The 17,774-nt window shown below is 43.7% G+C and overlaps 5 protein-coding genes across 5 annotated transcripts; 3 read left to right on the top strand and 2 right to left on the bottom strand.

Moving 5' to 3' along the window:
• Window positions 1-321: 321 nt before the first annotated feature.
• Sec10 (Exocyst complex component Sec10) lies at window positions 322-2,984 on the top strand. Its single transcript, XM_002058603.4, has 6 exons — window positions 322-472; window positions 537-1,441; window positions 1,499-2,086; window positions 2,144-2,333; window positions 2,392-2,709; window positions 2,773-2,984. Exons 1-6 carry the CDS (start codon window positions 440-442, stop codon window positions 2,869-2,871), a joined length of 2,133 nt encoding a protein of 710 aa, XP_002058639.1. The 5' UTR covers window positions 322-439; the 3' UTR covers window positions 2,872-2,984.
• Window positions 2,985-3,320: 336 nt separating this feature from the next.
• Npc2f (Niemann-Pick type C-2f) lies at window positions 3,321-6,691 on the top strand. Its single transcript, XM_002058602.4, has 4 exons — window positions 3,321-3,614; window positions 5,342-5,449; window positions 6,214-6,383; window positions 6,451-6,691. The coding sequence occupies exons 1-4, from the start codon at window positions 3,470-3,472 to the stop codon at window positions 6,535-6,537; spliced, it is 510 nt and encodes a 169-aa protein (XP_002058638.1). The 5' UTR covers window positions 3,321-3,469; the 3' UTR covers window positions 6,538-6,691.
• A 147-nt stretch (window positions 6,692-6,838) lies between these two features.
• On the top strand, window positions 6,839-14,235 carry Kal1 (Kallmann syndrome 1). The gene is made up of 7 exons (XM_002058601.4): window positions 6,839-7,356; window positions 10,907-11,527; window positions 11,596-11,714; window positions 11,777-11,973; window positions 12,747-13,129; window positions 13,240-13,306; window positions 13,897-14,235. Exons 2-7 carry the CDS (start codon window positions 10,944-10,946, stop codon window positions 14,071-14,073), a joined length of 1,527 nt encoding a protein of 508 aa, XP_002058637.3. The 5' UTR covers window positions 6,839-7,356; window positions 10,907-10,943; the 3' UTR covers window positions 14,074-14,235.
• Window positions 14,236-14,243: 8 nt separating this feature from the next.
• Slimp (Seryl-tRNA synthetase-like insect mitochondrial protein) lies at window positions 14,244-15,749 on the bottom strand. The gene has a single exon (XM_002058600.4). It carries the CDS (start codon window positions 15,642-15,644, stop codon window positions 14,244-14,246), a length of 1,401 nt encoding a protein of 466 aa, XP_002058636.1. The 5' UTR covers window positions 15,645-15,749.
• A 326-nt stretch (window positions 15,750-16,075) lies between these two features.
• LOC6635151 (mitogen-activated protein kinase p38a) lies at window positions 16,076-17,613 on the bottom strand. The gene has a single exon (XM_002058599.4). The coding sequence runs from the start codon at window positions 17,396-17,398 to the stop codon at window positions 16,298-16,300; it is 1,101 nt and encodes a 366-aa protein (XP_002058635.2). The 5' UTR covers window positions 17,399-17,613; the 3' UTR covers window positions 16,076-16,297.
• Between the last annotated feature and the right edge of the window lie 161 nt (window positions 17,614-17,774).

The raw sequence follows: 17,774 nt of genomic DNA, 5'->3' as shown, positions 1-17,774 counted from the left end.
TAGTTTTTGTTTTTGACTAATTTAATTTGTTTAATGAATTTCAATGTTATATAACATTGGCGCGGAATTTGAATGGAATTTGAGCACAACATTTTGCGGCAGTACCAACATAAATAGATTAAACATAGCTTGCTGCTGGCAACTCTAAAAAGCATGGAAAACCAAAGGCACAAAATTCAAATTTGGCTTGCGCGCATTCGGCATTGCCAGCTGTGCGAAAAGCTGTCCAACATAAATAAGTTAAACATTGCCCGCTGCTGACAACTCTACAAAAAGTTGGGAGAGCCAAAGGCACCAAATTCAAATTTCGCTTGCGCGCAACAGATGTTCGGCATTGCCAGCTGTGCGAAAAGTTGTCAGCGCCAACAGCTGTTTTCTGTACTAAACGTAGCAAGAGGAAGAACAACTCAACAATCAGCGAAAAACGCCTCAAAAAATTATGTTGTCGCAATATATGGAGGAATTTGAACAGGTATGTAATTACCAAAGGCAACGCACACGACAAACAGCATATAATTCGATCCCACCAAAATTAGGAGCCCTTCGAAGTGGGCGAATTTATTGAACGTCTGACCTGGCGCACCAACAATGAGCTGCAGAACAGCGAGGATTTCAATCCTGTGGCATTGCACGACACATTCATACAGACGATTAAGGATTTGAAAATTCTGCAGGAGAAGCAGCAAAGCAAGTGCGAACGCCTAGAGGAATCCCTGCACCAGGAACAGGATTCGCATGCCAAGAAAATCTCGAAGCTGCAAGAACGACACCAAACGGCCATCGATTGGTTTGGACAGCTGGACGAGAAGATCAACTCTGTGGCTGGCAAGATAATGCATCTGGGTGAGCAGCTGGAGAATGTGAATACGCCGCGTAGTCGTTCGGTGGAGGCACAAAAATTGCTCAGCTACATGTCCGAATTCCTAATGGCCGGGCCCGTCATAGTCAATGATGTATTCACCGATCCGCTGCGCTTGAACGAAGCAGCGGATGTTATACAGAAGCTGTACGCAATTTCACAGGATCTGCCGCCGGGCAACTTTGCCGAGTCCAAGCGGAAAATTGAAAAGAAATACGACGAAGTCGAGCGTCGACTCATCGAAGAGTTCGCCGCGGCACAAAAGAGCGAGGATATTGAGCGCATGAAGTCGCTGGCCCAGATCCTATCCCAATTCAAGGGCTACACGCAGTGTGTGGATGCCTACATCGAGCAGAGCCAAATGCAGCCGTATAGCGGCAAGGATATATTCATAGGCATAGTGCCCATGTGCAAGCATCACTACGAGATAATCAAGAAGGTCTTCGCCAATCCGCAGCAGGTCATGTCCAAGTTTATTCTAAATATCTATCAATTGAAACTGCATCAGTATGCCATGACCAAGTTGGACGATAAAAAGGACGAGGAGAAATATCTACGCACACTCTATGAACTCTACTCACGGTAAGACGAAGTTTATTTATAGAATGTATTCCATATTCAATATCGTCATATTTTCAGCACCTTAAAACTGTCCAGCGATCTACAAGTCTACATGTCCACCATCGATGATGATCTGCTCCACAAGCTCACTCAACAAATCTTCATGAAGAACCTTGCGGGCTATGCGGAAATAGAGCTCAAATGTCTGACGGCCAAGTGCTCGTCGGAGCTGGAGAAGTTTTATGCGAGCAAGAAGCATCAGAAGACACAAACCACAAAAGGTTTTCGGCGCAACATGGAGGTGCTCATTGCTACGCGGGCCAACATTAACATAGCTGCCATTGAGGATTATGGCGGGGAGACGTTTCTATCGGAGGAGCTGGCCATTAACATGCTGCAAGAGGCAAAGGCATCCCTCAAGCGCTGCAGATTGCTCTCCAGTGAGGCGGAGCTGCCCGGCAATGCCATTAAGTTGAATGATATATTGTTACGTTTTCTCATGCACGAGCATGTCGACTATGCCTTGGAGTTGGGTCTGCAGGCGGTGCCATTGGCGGAGGGCAAAGTATTTCCCCAGCTGTATTTCTTCGATGTGGTGCAAAAGACCAATATCATTGTACATTTGCTGGATAAGTTGTGCAATTCGTCGGTTATACCCTGCGTTAGGTAGATCTTAAAGTTAATCGAACTTATGAGAATTGTAAATAATTTTTGCATTTGCAGCAACACACCAAAATACTCGGATTATGTCTTCAAGAAGCGCATATTGATGGAACAAATTGAAACGAAACTGGATCAGGGTCTGGATCGCTCGATAAGCGCAGTAATTGGCTGGGTCAAGGTCTATCTGCAGTACGAGCAGAAGAAAACGGACTACAAACCCGAAACAGATGTAGATACTATCTCATCGGCCGTAAGAATATGATCTCCATGATCCTACGCACATAATACCACCAGCTATTCTTTCACAGGCGTGCCTTCAAGTTGTGCAGAGTCTGCAGCCAGTTATTGTGCAGATAAAGAAGTGCGTGGACGGCGAAAATCTGCAAAACGTGCTGACAGAGTTTGGAACCCGACTCCATCGCATCATCTACGACCATTTGCAGACAATGCAATTCAATACGGCGGGCGCCATGTGCGCCATTTGCGATGTGAACGAGTACCGAAAGTGTATACGTGAGCTGGAGAGTCCGTTGGTGACTCAGCTCTTCGATATACTACACGCTCTGTGCAACTTGCTATTGGTGAAGCCACAAAACCTTCAAGAGGTGTGCACAGGCGATACCCTGGTAGGTGTTTATATGATATTTATAGACGATTGTTACTAACCGTTTCGGTCTTTATTGGCACAGAACTATCTGGACAAGTCGGTGGTGCGGCAATTTATTCAACTGCGCACCGATTTTCGTGTAATTAAGAATACGAACTATCTAAAGGGCATCATCGAATAGCACGATTGGCAGACGCGAATCCGTTGCTGAGTCACATTCCCAGATGTTTCCCAATCAATTTACTTTTTGTGTATTTATTTATATAAACGTAAACATGATCGAGTAACAAAGTACATGCTGACATATGTCATGCTTCAATTTTCAATTAAACTCAAGTGCTTGACATATTTTTATCTATTCATCAGCCATCATTTCTCATATTTCATTAGTTGTAGCTTTCGTCATGTACTAAATACTATGGGAACGGCTCCGAAACCGATCGAATTTAATCAGTCGACAGCTCGTTCACAGCCAATAAATCAAAGTTTATTGCCTAAGTATACACAAATTATTTATTTACAATTGAATTTAATGACGATTCCCGAATTGCAGATACCGCCAGTTAAACGCTACCAACTGCCACAAGTTGGCCAGTAGCACGGCCCTTTACGTCAGTCACCAGCCAGCTGTGAAACGTATCGGAGCAGTATTTGTCGCGTGTTCGATTAAAAAAAATTAGCCCAGCTTTATCGTTTAGCTTTGTTATAATCACATCCGAAATTTTTGCAAAAATTTTGCCATCTAATCGCCGCGATCTGTTGTCACAATCGATTTGGCCATGCGCGGCTATTTTGTTTACTACTTGAAAATTCTCTGGGCCATTTTTGTTGTCCACGAAACGGCCGCCAATGCCATGAGAATCAGCAGAAATGATGCCTATAAGAAGCTGTTGTCCTTGCGCTCGCTACCTTTTGAGGATTGCGGTGAGTACTTAGGTGTTCCTTCGCCAGGCGCATACGATCCTTGTTGAGCTCAATCCAGGAATGAATATTGTTATTGGAAGATGTGGTAGAATATTATTATTATTATTGTTATGATTATTATTGTGATTATTATTATTGTGATTATTATTATTGTGATTTTTATTATTATTATTTTTTTTTTATTATTATTAATATTATTAGTATTTTTAAGTGACAAATTCGCATCCCAGACTTTGGCCTAATTTAAAAAACCAATCAAGATTCAGTTCGATCTAAGAAAATAGTATGGAATATGTATAATAATCATATTCTATATTCAAACCTTTATATTGTTTATGGCTTAAGTCTGACCAGATTTCCTTCTAATATTAATTATACTCGATTTTCTTGGACACATTGGCAAAAACGATATCAACTTTATTTTAAATAGCAGGCTCAAGTGAGTATTGAATAGAAATCGCAGCATGTATATATCATTTTTATTAAATATTATGTAAATATAATTGTGCATATAAACTATGAAATGCTTTGCTTATGCTACAAAACAAGCTTTCTGCAATTATCGAATCAAACAATATTTACATCATATGATTATTAAAATATGCTTTCTCTCGTCTCCAGAATCGATAAGAAATTTATGAAATTTTGATAAAACACCTTCTACAATGATTACTCATTTCTTTTTATTGTTTATAATCTTCAAATTTCCCGAACACAAAATGACAGCATTTAAATATAGCCACAAAATGTTCGAATAGTTAAGACGTCCATCGTCTCTGCTGATATGCAAGAATTATGACATTAATCAGTGTCAAATTTTTATTGGAAAAGTTTCCCATTCACAAATAGAATAAAAAGAAGAAAAAAAAATGAAACAGGTTTTGGTTTTTTTTTTTTGTTATTGATTTTAATCATAATTCATAATAAACTAAGCATTTTATAACGTTAGACAAAGTCGAATAAATCATCATTACTTCACACTTTTTATTTGTCTTATAAATGATGACCAGACTTATTATAGACATTTATGGATGAATAATATATTTTTATGGGCATTTCGAAAATTCAGCGGCAAGCAATGCCAGTCCATTAAATCTATTGGCTTAATTGCAGATATACATATACTTCAAGGAAAATGTGTAAATACATTTAACAGACTCTTATTTGCGACTTCGACAAAACATATGAGAAGGAAGGAGAAGAGCTCTATATATAGAAGCCTTTGCTTTACCATATTGAAACATTATTATGAGTATTTATTAAAACTTTAATTCCAAATATATTCTCTTTTTATCTGATATATAGCTCAAAGCAATTTGCCCTAAGTCGCAAAATATTTCCTTAATTTTAATAAGTTTCTTCTTCATATTTTTTGTTTTTTTTTATAGTTAGTTCGAAAGAATCTCGAATATCCTCCCCGAATCCTTCTCCTTTCAGGGTTATTTTTTGACTTCTTGACGCCCAAGATAAGTTTTCTGTTTCATTTCTTTTTACGTTTCCATCGCAAAATGGCGTCGCATTTGTTTTGGCCCCAATATTTTATAATGTAGTCAACGAAGCGTTTAGTATGCACGGAATGCACGTACTTGTAAATAAGTTCCATCCAAAAATCGCGTTTTATATAACAACAAATACATATAGACTAGTTGAATATTATTGTATATTTCTCTAAGGAATGCATTCGCTTATATGTATATATTATATTACTAATCTTGTGGATTTTGCAGGTTCCCTATATCATGTGAACTACCTGAACATTGAGAGCTGTACGAAGGTGCCCTGTTCTATGGCTCGCGATTCCACTGTTAAGGTTACGGTGCTCTTCGATGATAACGGTAAATAATTGCTGATAACGGGGGATCATGCATTTAAATTCTTTTATAAGCTCTCTCGCCAAATCGCTCAGTACTCGGAAACAGAAATAGCTTAGCGAGGGCGAAGATACGCATGTGGGGGAAGTAACTGTAGTACCTAACGGTAGCTGTTGCGGCGAGAGGGGGGGAGTGGTGGGTGGGAAGTAATCGTGTGAATCGACGAAGACGGCGATAATGTGCTGTTATGCATGTCATAAAAATAATTGATCAAATGGGCGTGTAAATCAAAATAATACCCAGCAATTTTGCATTATACGACTTCTTTTATGGCATGTTCGTAGTACTACATACATACATACATGCATATACATATATGTGTGCGAATAGATAAGTAAGTATGTATGTGTGTGTGTGTGTGTGCCCAATGCAATTTGGGTTAGCGATATTATTGATTTTGAATATATAAATAGACCACATAGAGCTTTACTGTGTTTTGATTATTCAGCAAATAATTCCAGCGTACTGCACTCAGGCCCAATGGAACTCTCAAACCAGAAGCTGATAAACACTCAAGTACTTTAATTTATTTTGCGATCTATAATTTGAAATCTAAAGTACCAAGTCAATTAATATTTGCGTTTCTTAGTAAAATGGAAAAATGTTACCTCTCTCTCTCCCTCTCTCGCTACTTCGTCGTACAGAATTTTAAATTCTGTTAAGTTCACTGTTATCTGATTGTGTTAAGAATATATGTATATCCTGATCTAATCTGGTTTTTATTGCAGGCAATGGTGTCTCCTTTCTGAAGCACGAGGTACGCTGGGTCTTCACGTATGTCAAGACCGAAGCGGCCATATCTCCCGATCCTTGCGATGGCGACCACAACTGCATATTGAACGTGAATGATAGTAAAAGCTATTGGGCCAACATCTATGTGAATCCAACATTGCCTGTGGTAAGTTCAATTATTATTCAACACATATATTTATCTCTTCCTTTACTCACCACGGTTTTGGTTGCAGATGAAGGGCAGCATGCTCTGGGAGGCCAAAGATGAAAAAAATCAAAATCTCATATGCTTTGAGGTGCCCGTTGTAATTACAACATGAACATATGTACACACATTCACACAAACAGACACACAAATATATATACAGTGCATAAATGCGAATGTGAATATGTGTGTCGCAGATTATACAGAAGAATTTATGATACTTATGTGAAATACAATAAAATAATTGGTGCATGCAAAAACAACAACAATGGAAACATTAGTAGGGCAACAACAAGTACATACACCCACACACATGCACACACACTCATGCATCCTTTAATGAAACTCTGAATGAATGGGCGCTGCAGGAGGAAGAAGAAGACAACAACGAAGGAGCAGAGCGAAACATAAATAATGCGATCTTTTGTTTTTGGCACTGCTGCGCTGCTAGCGGCACACGAAGCAGCGACGCATTTGGGAGCATGAGCGCCAGCCACACGCTATCACGAGCGCCGCGAGAGCCGAACATAAAAAAACGAGCGCAAACGAGCTACCGAGCAGCCGAGCGAGCGAGTGGGGCCGAGCGCACAACTATGTTCAGCATCCAGATGCAATGCAATTGGTCGTTCGCTCAGTGTGTCAGTCAGTCTTTGTGGGTGCAACACGTCGGTCGCAGCACGCAGAAGCAGCAGCCGTGTACGCGTCCGCAATTGCAGTCCAGTCGCAGTCGAGAAGTGCAAAAGCGAACAGATAAAATCGAAACTTAATTAAATAATAACGCGCGCGCGATCGATCACAGGAAGAAGCCTCTCGCCAATTGTGCTGTACACAGGGTGTTGCCAGATTGTTGGCGTTTTGGGACCAAGTGCTAAATTCTGCGTCCACTCCTTGGGGTGGTGGTTGCCAGCGGCATTTCGTTCATTGTGCGTCAAGTGTAAGTACAACAAAAACAAAATGCTCTGCCCGGCCCGGTCCGGCCCTGCTCGGCTCGGCTCGTTTGCTTGCCATTTGCGCAATTTGGTCGGCGTAAAATGAGATTGCCTTCGTGCTAATTGCGGCAAACGGTGCGGTAGGGGTAGCTATGTGGGCCGGGGCAGCTGCGGGCAGCCGAAGATGGGGATGCCATGGTGACATGCAACGCCGCACCGGCCATACGAGATACACTTGGCGTGGCAAAGTCGTCAGCGCCATACCCTTCGCATCGGAAGTAACCGCATCCAATTCCCTGAACCTGAACTTTGCTAGCGAATGCAAAATTAGCCCAGAATTGGAATTGGAGACAACTTCTTGTCGCCCAACACTTCAGTTGGAATTGGATCGCTTCATGTTTCCAATGACAAATTAGCGTAATGTGAGAAGCTTTAACTGATCCCATTTTCGTGTAATTGTTAATAGAAAATTTCTGACTCAAAATGATTCACGAGTTAGCTCCAAGCTATACAAATTTATGTGGATGTGCCCTAAGTCCCTCACAAAGTAATTAATCATTTGCCTTGAAATTAGGCATATAGTCTTGAGATAACAGCAAAAATAAAAGTTCTTTCTTTCATCTTTAAATCGCAAAGTAAGGTGTAATGCAAACATTCACTTATCATAAATTTTATGATCAGAGCAAACTTAGACGTAGGATTTTAGTCGAATTCACACATAAGACGTTTAAGACTTGAATCAACAGCCAAGTTCAAATACTTCTGTTCCCTAAATTGAATTAAAATTTATATAGAGGAAACCGCAAATATGCTTACTTAAAAGAAGGATTAATTGCTAAACTCGTATTTTAAATGTCTTGAATCTGTTTTTTTCTAAATTGCAAATAATTGCTATAAATACTCTTTAAATTGGAGTTGTATTTAAAGAATTTCTTAAAATAAATTAAAGACAATATGCGAGCTATACTTACATATAATTTTGGTTATTTTGTATTTTTAAACTAAAAAAAAACATAACAATATTTAATGATAGTCAAAATTATAATAATGTAACCCAACCTAACCAACTAATTTGTATAGTATCAAAATTGTAGAGCATCTGATCGTCGTGCCATTCGCAAGATTAATGGCGATTCCAGCCTCCCCGTTTGGTAGTTTACTTTGCTCTTCTTGCGTTTACTTTAACGTAAAAACTTTTTATGTGCGGCTGCCAGTGCACTTGAGCAGCAGCAACAATGCGATGACGATGTTGTTGTTGTTGTTGTTGTTGTTGCTGCTGTTGTTGCTGCTGTTGTTGCTGCTGTTGTTGCTACTGTTGTTGCTGGTTGTTGGTCAAAGTGTTAAACGATTTGCATCATATTACACACTGTTGTTGATGCTTCGCTGCCCGGCCATTGTCGCCAGCTCCAGAGTCGCAGCCGCAGTCGCAGCCGCAGTCGCAGTCGCAATCGCAGTCAGTGGCTCAGCCTCGGGCCCGAAGCGCTATTGTGCTAAGCTGCGAAGAACGCAGACCTTAACAAAAGCCAACTACCACCAACGATTTATCATAGCAGCAGCAGCGACGTCAACGAAATCGATCCGGATCTTTTAGCTTCGCTGCCTAAGGCGTGTGTGTGTGTGTGTATGTGTGCGTGCGCGCGCGTGTAAGTGTGTTTGTGTGTGTGTGTGTGTGCTCTGCTATGTGTGCGCAGCATAAAAAGATAATTTTGAATTTTTGAATCGTTAAAAGCAATTAATTGCCACTACGCAGCGGCAGCCAGCAAGGCAGACAGCCAGTCAGCCAGTCAGCCAAGGCAGCCATCCTGGCTGCGACTGCGACGGCGACGGCGACTGCCATTCCATATGACAGCGCTGCTTTTGCCCGATTTACTGCCCAATTTTGTTGCAAATTTTGCGTTCCGCGGAACTTGCTGCATTTCATCTTGTTGTCATCAGCGCTGTGCTTATTGTTGTTGCTGCCGATCGTCGCACATTCATTTGTCGCTTAATGTCCCTCTGTTGCGGCTGCGTTCGCCTCTCCCCCCCCCCCCCCCTCCCCCCTCGTCAAGTGTCGCGCCGTTTGTTCTGTTGCGTTTGCTGCTGCTGTTCCCGTTCCTTGCCCCGCCAGAGTGCCCAGAGTGTCTGTATCTGTATCGTCTTGGCATGTGCGGCATCTGCCGGCTGCCTGGCTGGCTGGGCTTCTGTGATGAGATCTCCGCCCCGGCTATATGCTGGCTGCTGCTCTACGAGTGTCTACATGTGTGTGTGTGTGTGTGTGTGTGCGTGTGTGTGTGCTTGTGAATCTGGTGACATCGACTTGCATGCGCACATTCATCTTTATTTTATTTTCTTTGCTGCACATTCACACGCACACACACACACACACACACACATGTACACACACACACAGTTGGGGCAGCATCGACCAAGCCATAAAACATTAGTTTCCCATTTGCGTGCTAAATACCCTATGTGGTTGGCAAGCTGCATGCCAATTTAAAAGGTTGGCTTAGCAGCCAATTCCGTGCAATCAGAGGAATGCCGTTTAGCCGGGGCAATGCACAGCTCTCCAGTACCAGGAATGACAGCTCATACGTATGTGTATCTAATTTAGCTACATTCAAATGTAACATTTCCAATTGAGCTACGTTTTGTATACGTGATATATGCGTGACTGTACATCTGCTCTAGTTGAAGACTTTTTATAACTGAAATAAAGTAGAACATGTTTTTAGAAAATGTTAGCTTTCTTTGGAAAATAGGAATTATTATAGTTAAGCATTTGATTATTTCCTTTAATTTATTCAGGATTTAATATATTACTTATAAAAATTTTTACTTTTGGTAATAGAAAAATTAAACTGTCTTTACTTTCTTGCAAACAATTTATTGTATTGAAAAATAAATTTGTCAATGAACCTAAAAGAAACTTTTGTAGTAAAAAGTTCCCATTTGAAAGTAGCCAAAGTGTATTGATAAGGTTATTGTTAAACAATTTTTTTGTCAAGTATTATTTTATAAGGCAAATTAACTAGGAATTAGCTCTAACTTATTTTACAAACTTGAATTTGAGAGAAAAGTAGAAAACAGGATAAACAAGCTGAACGGAACAATTTTAAAAGAAATAAGCATTTAATATTGTTCAAAGCACATCATATTACAAAGGGGTTTGACTTAGCTAGGGTATCATGGCAGTCGGTATTGGAAACTTTTGCAGTTTGTCTATCTGAGCGGTGCGTTCGTGGCACGCACCGTGATGCGCGCTTTGAAGTCCTGTCAAGCACTTGAGATACATTTATGTATTTTTGCATTTTCATTGCTGCCACTTGGAGTTGGGAGCGGTTGTGGGACGAGAAGCGTGGGGGGGGGGGGGGGGGGGGGCAGAAATGCGCAGAATGATTAGTTAGTTGGTCAGGCGAAATGGAATAAACCGGTTCGAGCGATCCTTCAGCATAATCAACATGCATAAATGCTGTTAATTATGAATGCACGGAATGCGTTAAGCCCAAGCCAGAGCTGGAGCTGGAGCTGGAGATGGAGATGGAGAGCTGATTATCTGGCATACATTCATTGCAGATTGGCATCAGGTGCTCGAGCCACCCGAGAGTTCAAAATGTTGATGATCTTCTTGGCGCTGGCGCTGGCCCTGCTGGGCAGCTGTGGCTCGAATGCGAGCATCGCATCGATGCATCAACGCCAGCGCGACAGCACCGACATCAAGGAGAAGATCACGGAGCTGCAGTGCCTGGCCAAGTGCGAGAACAACACCCCAGCCACAGTCCAGCGCTGCCTGGACCAGTGCAAATTGGAGCTGTTGCGTGCGCCCCGAGCCGGCAGCTGTCCGAGCAGCACGCTGCTCGCGCGGCAGGCGCGTCTCTCCTGCCTGGACAACTGTGTCTACGACCATGACTGCGTCGAGGTGCAAAAGTGCTGCGCCTCCGCGTGCGGCCCCGTCTGCGCCGAGCCGCTGGGCGTGCGCAACGCCAGCCAGCTGCCGCCCATACCAAAGATTCTGCGCTATAAGCTGCCGCGCAGCCACAAGGTGGAGCTGACCATTGAGCTGTCACTCCTGCCCAGCTACTTTCATGTGGAGGTGCGCTCGCACATCGGGCGCATCTTTACGCCGCGCAAGCTGGGCATGTGGCAGTCGCAGCAGGTCGAGAAGATACTGGAGACGCGCGACGGACCCAGCAAATTGTAGGTACTTACGCCACGGTTATATCGAAGCCACAAATCTAACATGCAAACATATTTTGAAACCATAGCATGGACATCTTCTTCAACATACGACCCGGTCGCTGGTATCAGGTGCGCGTTGCGGCGGTGAATGCCTACGGATTCCGCGGCTACTCGCAGCCCTCGCACGCCTTTACCCTGGCCAGCAGTAAGTGCAGCTTGTCCCCGTCCGAATCTTGACCAGCTCAATAGCCCAGCCCTGCATTTCAGATCCCAAGCCGCCCAAGGCGCCCAACGATGTGCGTGTCACCTCCAAACACTACGACGGACGGCGCTCCGTGAGCGTCAAGGTGGTCTGGTGCCCGTCCAAGTCTAATCTGCCAGTGGAAAAATATAAAATCACCTGGTCGCTCTATGTGAGCAGCACGGATCAGCACATCTTCACACTCTACGCCTATGTCAGGGATGTAAGTGTTTAACCAACTAATAAACATATTAAAATCAAGGACCTTAGTTTAGCTTAAACTCCGACTAAAGTTGCCACATTACCCTGAACGCACTGAATTAGACATGTCCGACTTCATAAAGAATATATGTTCTTGATACTGATTAAGAATCAACAGCCGAGTCGATATAGCCATGTCCGTCTGTCTGTTTCTATGCGATCTATTCTCTCAGCTTTTAAGCAATCTTCGAAACTTTATATCGTATAGTTGCCATAGGAACGATCGGTCGCAAAGTAGGTTCTTGTATGAAAAACTTATTTGCTTATCAAGATATCTTAACCATACTCGGCATTTATTAGTTTTACTATGCGCCTCATATATTTGCACAATCCTCGCAACATCGGACCACTATATCATATAGCTGCCATAAGAACGATCGGTCGAAAATTAAGTTGTTGTATGGAAAACTTTTTTGTTGATCATGATTTCTTGACGAAACTCGCCATTAATAAGTTTCATTACGTTTCTTACATTTATACCAAATCCTATCAACATCGGACCACTATTTCATAAAGCTGCCATAGGAACGATCGGTCGAAAAGTAGGTTCTTGTATAGAAAACTCTTTTGTTTTTTAAGATATCTTGACCAAACTCGGCATTAACTATCTTCCCTGTGCTTCTTAGAGCATAATGAAGAGGCGTGCCAAAGATAGAAGATTTCGTGTAATCATAAAACAATTAGATAAAAATCCCTAGCCTGGCACAAATTGATCAATATCAAACTCATTTGCAGACGCATCAGTTCGAGATCAAGAAACTGCGTCCCAACTCCTCGTACTATATACAAGTGCAGGCCATGTCCATAATTGGGCTGCGGCGCCTGAAATCGGAGCAGACGGCGTTGTTATACAACACGACGCTTCAGTTGGACGAACCGTATGCAGCTCCGCTCGACTGCAGCAGCCACCATGTCAGGCACAAGTACCATCACGGCCACGCTGCCGCCGTCGCGGAGGAGATCAGCTCGACGCCAGCTGTGAGCTCCATTAATGAGGTTGGGCGGGCGACGACGCCCGCGGAGCTGGGTAATGCCTCCTCCTATGAAGTACGTTTCCGTTTGAACCGGAAATTTGGCATGATTGTGCAAATTTTGGGATTCCAGCCACACAAGGAGAAGTAAGTGCCAGCCCCCACACCCCCCCCCCCCCCTGTGTTTTACACATGTTATTCATGTTATTTGATTGTTTATAAACAATTCGACGAAATTATATTATTTTGCATTGCAGAGTCTTCGAGCTGTGCCCCCAAGAAACGAAATGCGAGCACCGCGAATTCAGCGCCATCCGTGTCAAAGTGAGTACAACGCGGCCACATGCCACGAGCTCGGTTCGTGCCCCTCGAATCATTACAGAAATCATTTGTCATTCGGTCAATTGGGATTGGGTTTCATTCGACACGTGAAACACGTTTGCGTGCGAGGCGCCACGTACGTGTTTCAAACGCTACTCAACGCCAATTGCAGTCGTGAATTTCACAAATTTTGCAAACAAAATGTTTTAAGACTGAAAAGTTTAATGAATCAATTTCATGGATAATTTGATTGATTGATTGACTGATTGGCGATCAGCGCGCAGTTCAGGCCTTAAGAGGAGAAAGCTAACAATGCAATCTTAGGCGGGCTTTCAAAGCATTCCACCCGCAACTGTGGAATAGTCGCGATCTAAGGCGGGGCATTCCACCCGCAGCTGTGGAAAAGTCGTGAAAAAAGGTTGCTTGAAAGTAATTTACTTACCATTCGATCGGCTGTGAGCTCAAAGATCATTAGATACATTTTTTCACTCTTTTCGCAAAATCCACCCGTAGAGAACGTAGATAAAGTCTTGCTAAAAAGTCATGTTTAAAGAATCCATCTCATGTACCCCATCATGTGTGCTTGATTACAGAAGGATTCGCTGGAGTTTAGCAAACTGAAATATAACACAACGTACGTGCTGAAGGCGCTGAGGCCCAGTCCGAACTCCGTGCTGGAGGACACAAGGAATGCGTTCACCTTCACAACGCCCAGGTGCGAAAATTTTCGCCAACGTTTTCCCAAAATGCAAATCAAATGCAGCGACTAACCCGGCTCCGTAGTGGTGGATGCGTCGAGTAGGCAGTCAGCCAGTGGACCATGAGATTAAACTTTAGCTTGTAAATAATTTTGTATGTACGGACTTAACTTTTTTACTTACTGTTAACCCTAAGTATACGGATATAACAATGTATTGTTTCGCCTGGTCGAATCATATATTTATTTGAAAAGATCTTTGAACTCTTGCAAATCCCTCTGGTGCTGCGACATGGCCTGCACGCTGGGCCCCAATTGCAGGGCGCCGGGCAATTTGCTGGCCTCCAGCTTGACGCCCAGCTCGATGAGCGCCGCGATGAGCCTGGTGGTGTACAGCACCGGGCCGCCCACCAAATGTAGGAAATCGTAGTGCTTGTCGCGGCGCGTGCTGAACAGGATGCGCTTGGACACAAAATCCCCGTAGTTGCTGATGCGTCCAACGCAAACGTAGCGCTTCAGGGATGGCGCATATACCTCAATGCTGGCACGCAAACTCTCCGCCGGCGTTAGCCTCTCGGCTGTGACGTACACAATCCGGAAGGGTATATCCAGGGATTTGTAAAAGTCGATGGCCAGATTTAGCACGTGCTCGAGTGCTGCATCCGCGTCTGCCTCGGTCTGGGTGGCCACCAGGCTTTGCACCGCGTTCGTTTGTGTGGCTGTGTACAGACTGGGCGTGGGCCCGTAGGCCAGCGCCTCCTCGCGATTGTAGCTGCGCCCGCAGGCGACATAGCGCAACGGCAGCACCGAAGGATACACGCACAGCTTGGTCAGGGTGCCGAGAAAACTCTCAAATGCGCCGCCGCCCGTCAGATATGCGGTATTCAGTTTGTTCAGCAGGTGCTCCTCGCGCACCAGATGGTACTGGCTGAGGGGCGTGGCATTTGCCTCCAGCAGCACACAGCGCACAAAGTCCGGATTTGAGGTCTGCACAAAGTCGCCGTGCGTGACGAAGTAGCGTGCCAGCGCCTGCATGGCATCCACATCGAAGTGAGCCGCCTTCTCCATCATGTAGTAGCGATTGTTGTCGACAAAATGCACCAGTTCCTTGCGATCCAAATGCCAGCGCGGCTGTTCAACGGCCGGTGGCGTTTTGTGCCTGTAAATGAGCTTCTCCACATTCGTTTGGGGGCAGTGCGAATGCAAGCCATTGGGCAGATGCAAGAAATCATGGATAAAATCATCTTCAATGGGATACAGACTTTGTTTCAAGGCTTTCACCTCGTTGCGCAACACCTTGCCACGCGCGCGCAATTCCTCCAGCTGCGCCGCCGAGCCGCCGGATTTCGTTAGCAGCTTCAGTTCCTTGGTAATCGCATCGCGTTCCTCCTCCAGCCGCAGCAGCTGTTCGTGGTGTGTTTGATACGTTGCGTACTTGGTGAGCATCTCTTCCAGATCAATGGCCAGGCCACGTCTGGCGATGCTCTGCTCGAGCACTGCTCTGTCGCGGAATGTGCCGGCGAAATCCAGAAATGGCTGCAGCGTCACATAGTTCTCGTTTGCCTTGTCGCCGGTTATGTAAAGTGCAGAAATGTGTCGCCTCAGAAAGAAGCATTTGCTGACCACACCACGAAGTTTTAACATAGGAATGCGTTTGTTTGTTGTTGAGTAAAAATATTATTTTTCACGCTCAGAGCTCACGCTCAGCTGTTAAATGTTGGCTCAGCTGAGCCAAACAGCTGTTCCCCGTGCAGGCATAACATGTAATGCACTCCAAGTCTAACACTCTGTTAAGACTATATAAAAACAGTATGTTATATTAACATAAAAGCAAGTTTCAAGGAAAACATCTTCTGTTATAATACACTTTCTGTTGGGGAAGTGTTGAACTACGTTCAGCTATTTCTTGTAACAGCAAACATACTGTAACTGTTATAATAGTATAACAAGTATGTACTGTGGCGCGCTCTAGTGGACATTTTGAGCAACAAACAATTTCCATTAGCGCAAATTTTTTCCGTTTAAAATAAAAAAGCAAGTTTTAGTTAAAAATAGAATAAAAAAATATATAAATGTACAATAAAATATAATATTTATTTATTAATATAAACAAATTTTCAAGTAACAACAGCATAAACAGTATAAAAATACAATACAAATATTTCACAACAATAATATGAATCACATATAAGTAAATAAGGCAATTTTTTAACAAGTTCTTTGTTAGCTTTCAAAAGACGTTAAACTTAATTATTTTTGTAACTAATACTTTGTAGTTGTTGTCGCATTGTCCGGCTTCATTTATTGCTTTCCAAGACTTCGGCAAAGGACGCAGGCGGCTTAAAATTGAGGACCTCCTTGTAGACGAGCTCCTTCCACTTTTCCAATGTCAAGTTCATGTCCTCAAAACTCTGATCATACAAGGGCGAGGTGCTCTCATCACTTGGCTCCGCGTACTTCTGCATATATGGATGAGCAAGTGCCTCCTCGGCCGTGATGCGTTTATCCGCGTCCAACTCCAGCATCTTCTCCAGCAAATCAATCGCCAATGGATTGGCATCTTTAAAAACAACCTTGAAGTCTTTGCGTTTCATCGGCGGCAATGAATCTATATAATGCCGTGCGTTATCGGAGGAGATCTTCTGCATGAAATCATTCGGCGGTGTGCCCAGCATTTCCATGATCAGATTCAGCTGGTGTATGTGATCTGTGCCCGGAAAGAGTGTGCGCCGCGTGATCAGCTCGGCCATAATACAGCCGACGGACCAAATGTCGACGGTTTGGCTGTAATGCATCCAGTTGAGCATGATTTCCGGAGCACGGTACCAGCGCGTGGCCACATAGCCGGTCATCTCGAACTCAGTTGGACGCGCCAGACCAAAGTCCAGAATACGCAGCTCGCAGTCCTCGTTCACCGCAATGTTGCACGGCTTCAGATCCCGATGGATAACGCCAGCGCTGTGTATGTACTTAAGACCACGCAGTATTTGGTAGACCAGAAACTGGACATGATCGTCGGACAGGTTCTGCATTTTGATAATGTTGTTCAAGTCCGCGCCCATCAGGTGAGTCACCAGGTAGACGTGCTGAAAGTCTGCCAATGTCGCGTCCGGCGGATGCGGATGAAAGATGTCCAACAAGCCGATAACATTCTCGTGATCCATATGCTTCAATAGCATCAGCTCCCGGTACGCGCGCTTCGCGTGCACCGTTGATTGGAAGGGACGCGACAGTTTCTTGATGGCGACATCCATGTTGGTGCCACGGATCCTCGCCTTGCACACCTGCCCGTATGCACCAGAGCCCACCGGCTGCAATTCCTGATAGATTTCTGGGACTTCCCATTCCGTGCGATTGATGTCCAATTTGTAAAACTTTTGCATTTTGCACGCGCTCATTTCAACAATTATTATTATTGTGCAATGGTACTCTCCCCAGTACAAACTCGAAAATGATTAGGCTTATCTTGTTTCCAGTCGACGCAAAAATAACATAACATTAGCAGCCACAGCCAAACACTGAATGCATATTGTTACGATTTCATGGGCGGGGTGATACACTCATGGGCGTATTTTTGAACCGAGCGCCGAATTGGAAATGCGCTACGGCTGCCGGTTGAGATAAATAGTGCATGCCAACTTTAAGTTATCACCAAGCTATTGATTATTTGCTCATATTCAAGAGAGTTTTAAACTATTTGAAAAAATGTCAGTTAATGGTAACTGAAAAAGAAAGCGTTCAAAACTTTCGTCGTTGCTTAGTTTTTCTCCACTC

Source organism: Drosophila virilis, chromosome 2 (assembly GCF_030788295.1).
Source record: "Drosophila virilis strain 15010-1051.87 chromosome 2, Dvir_AGI_RSII-ME, whole genome shotgun sequence".
NCBI classification, from domain to species: domain Eukaryota; kingdom Metazoa; phylum Arthropoda; class Insecta; order Diptera; family Drosophilidae; genus Drosophila; species Drosophila virilis.
This window is presented reverse-complemented; position numbering and strand designations above follow the sequence as displayed.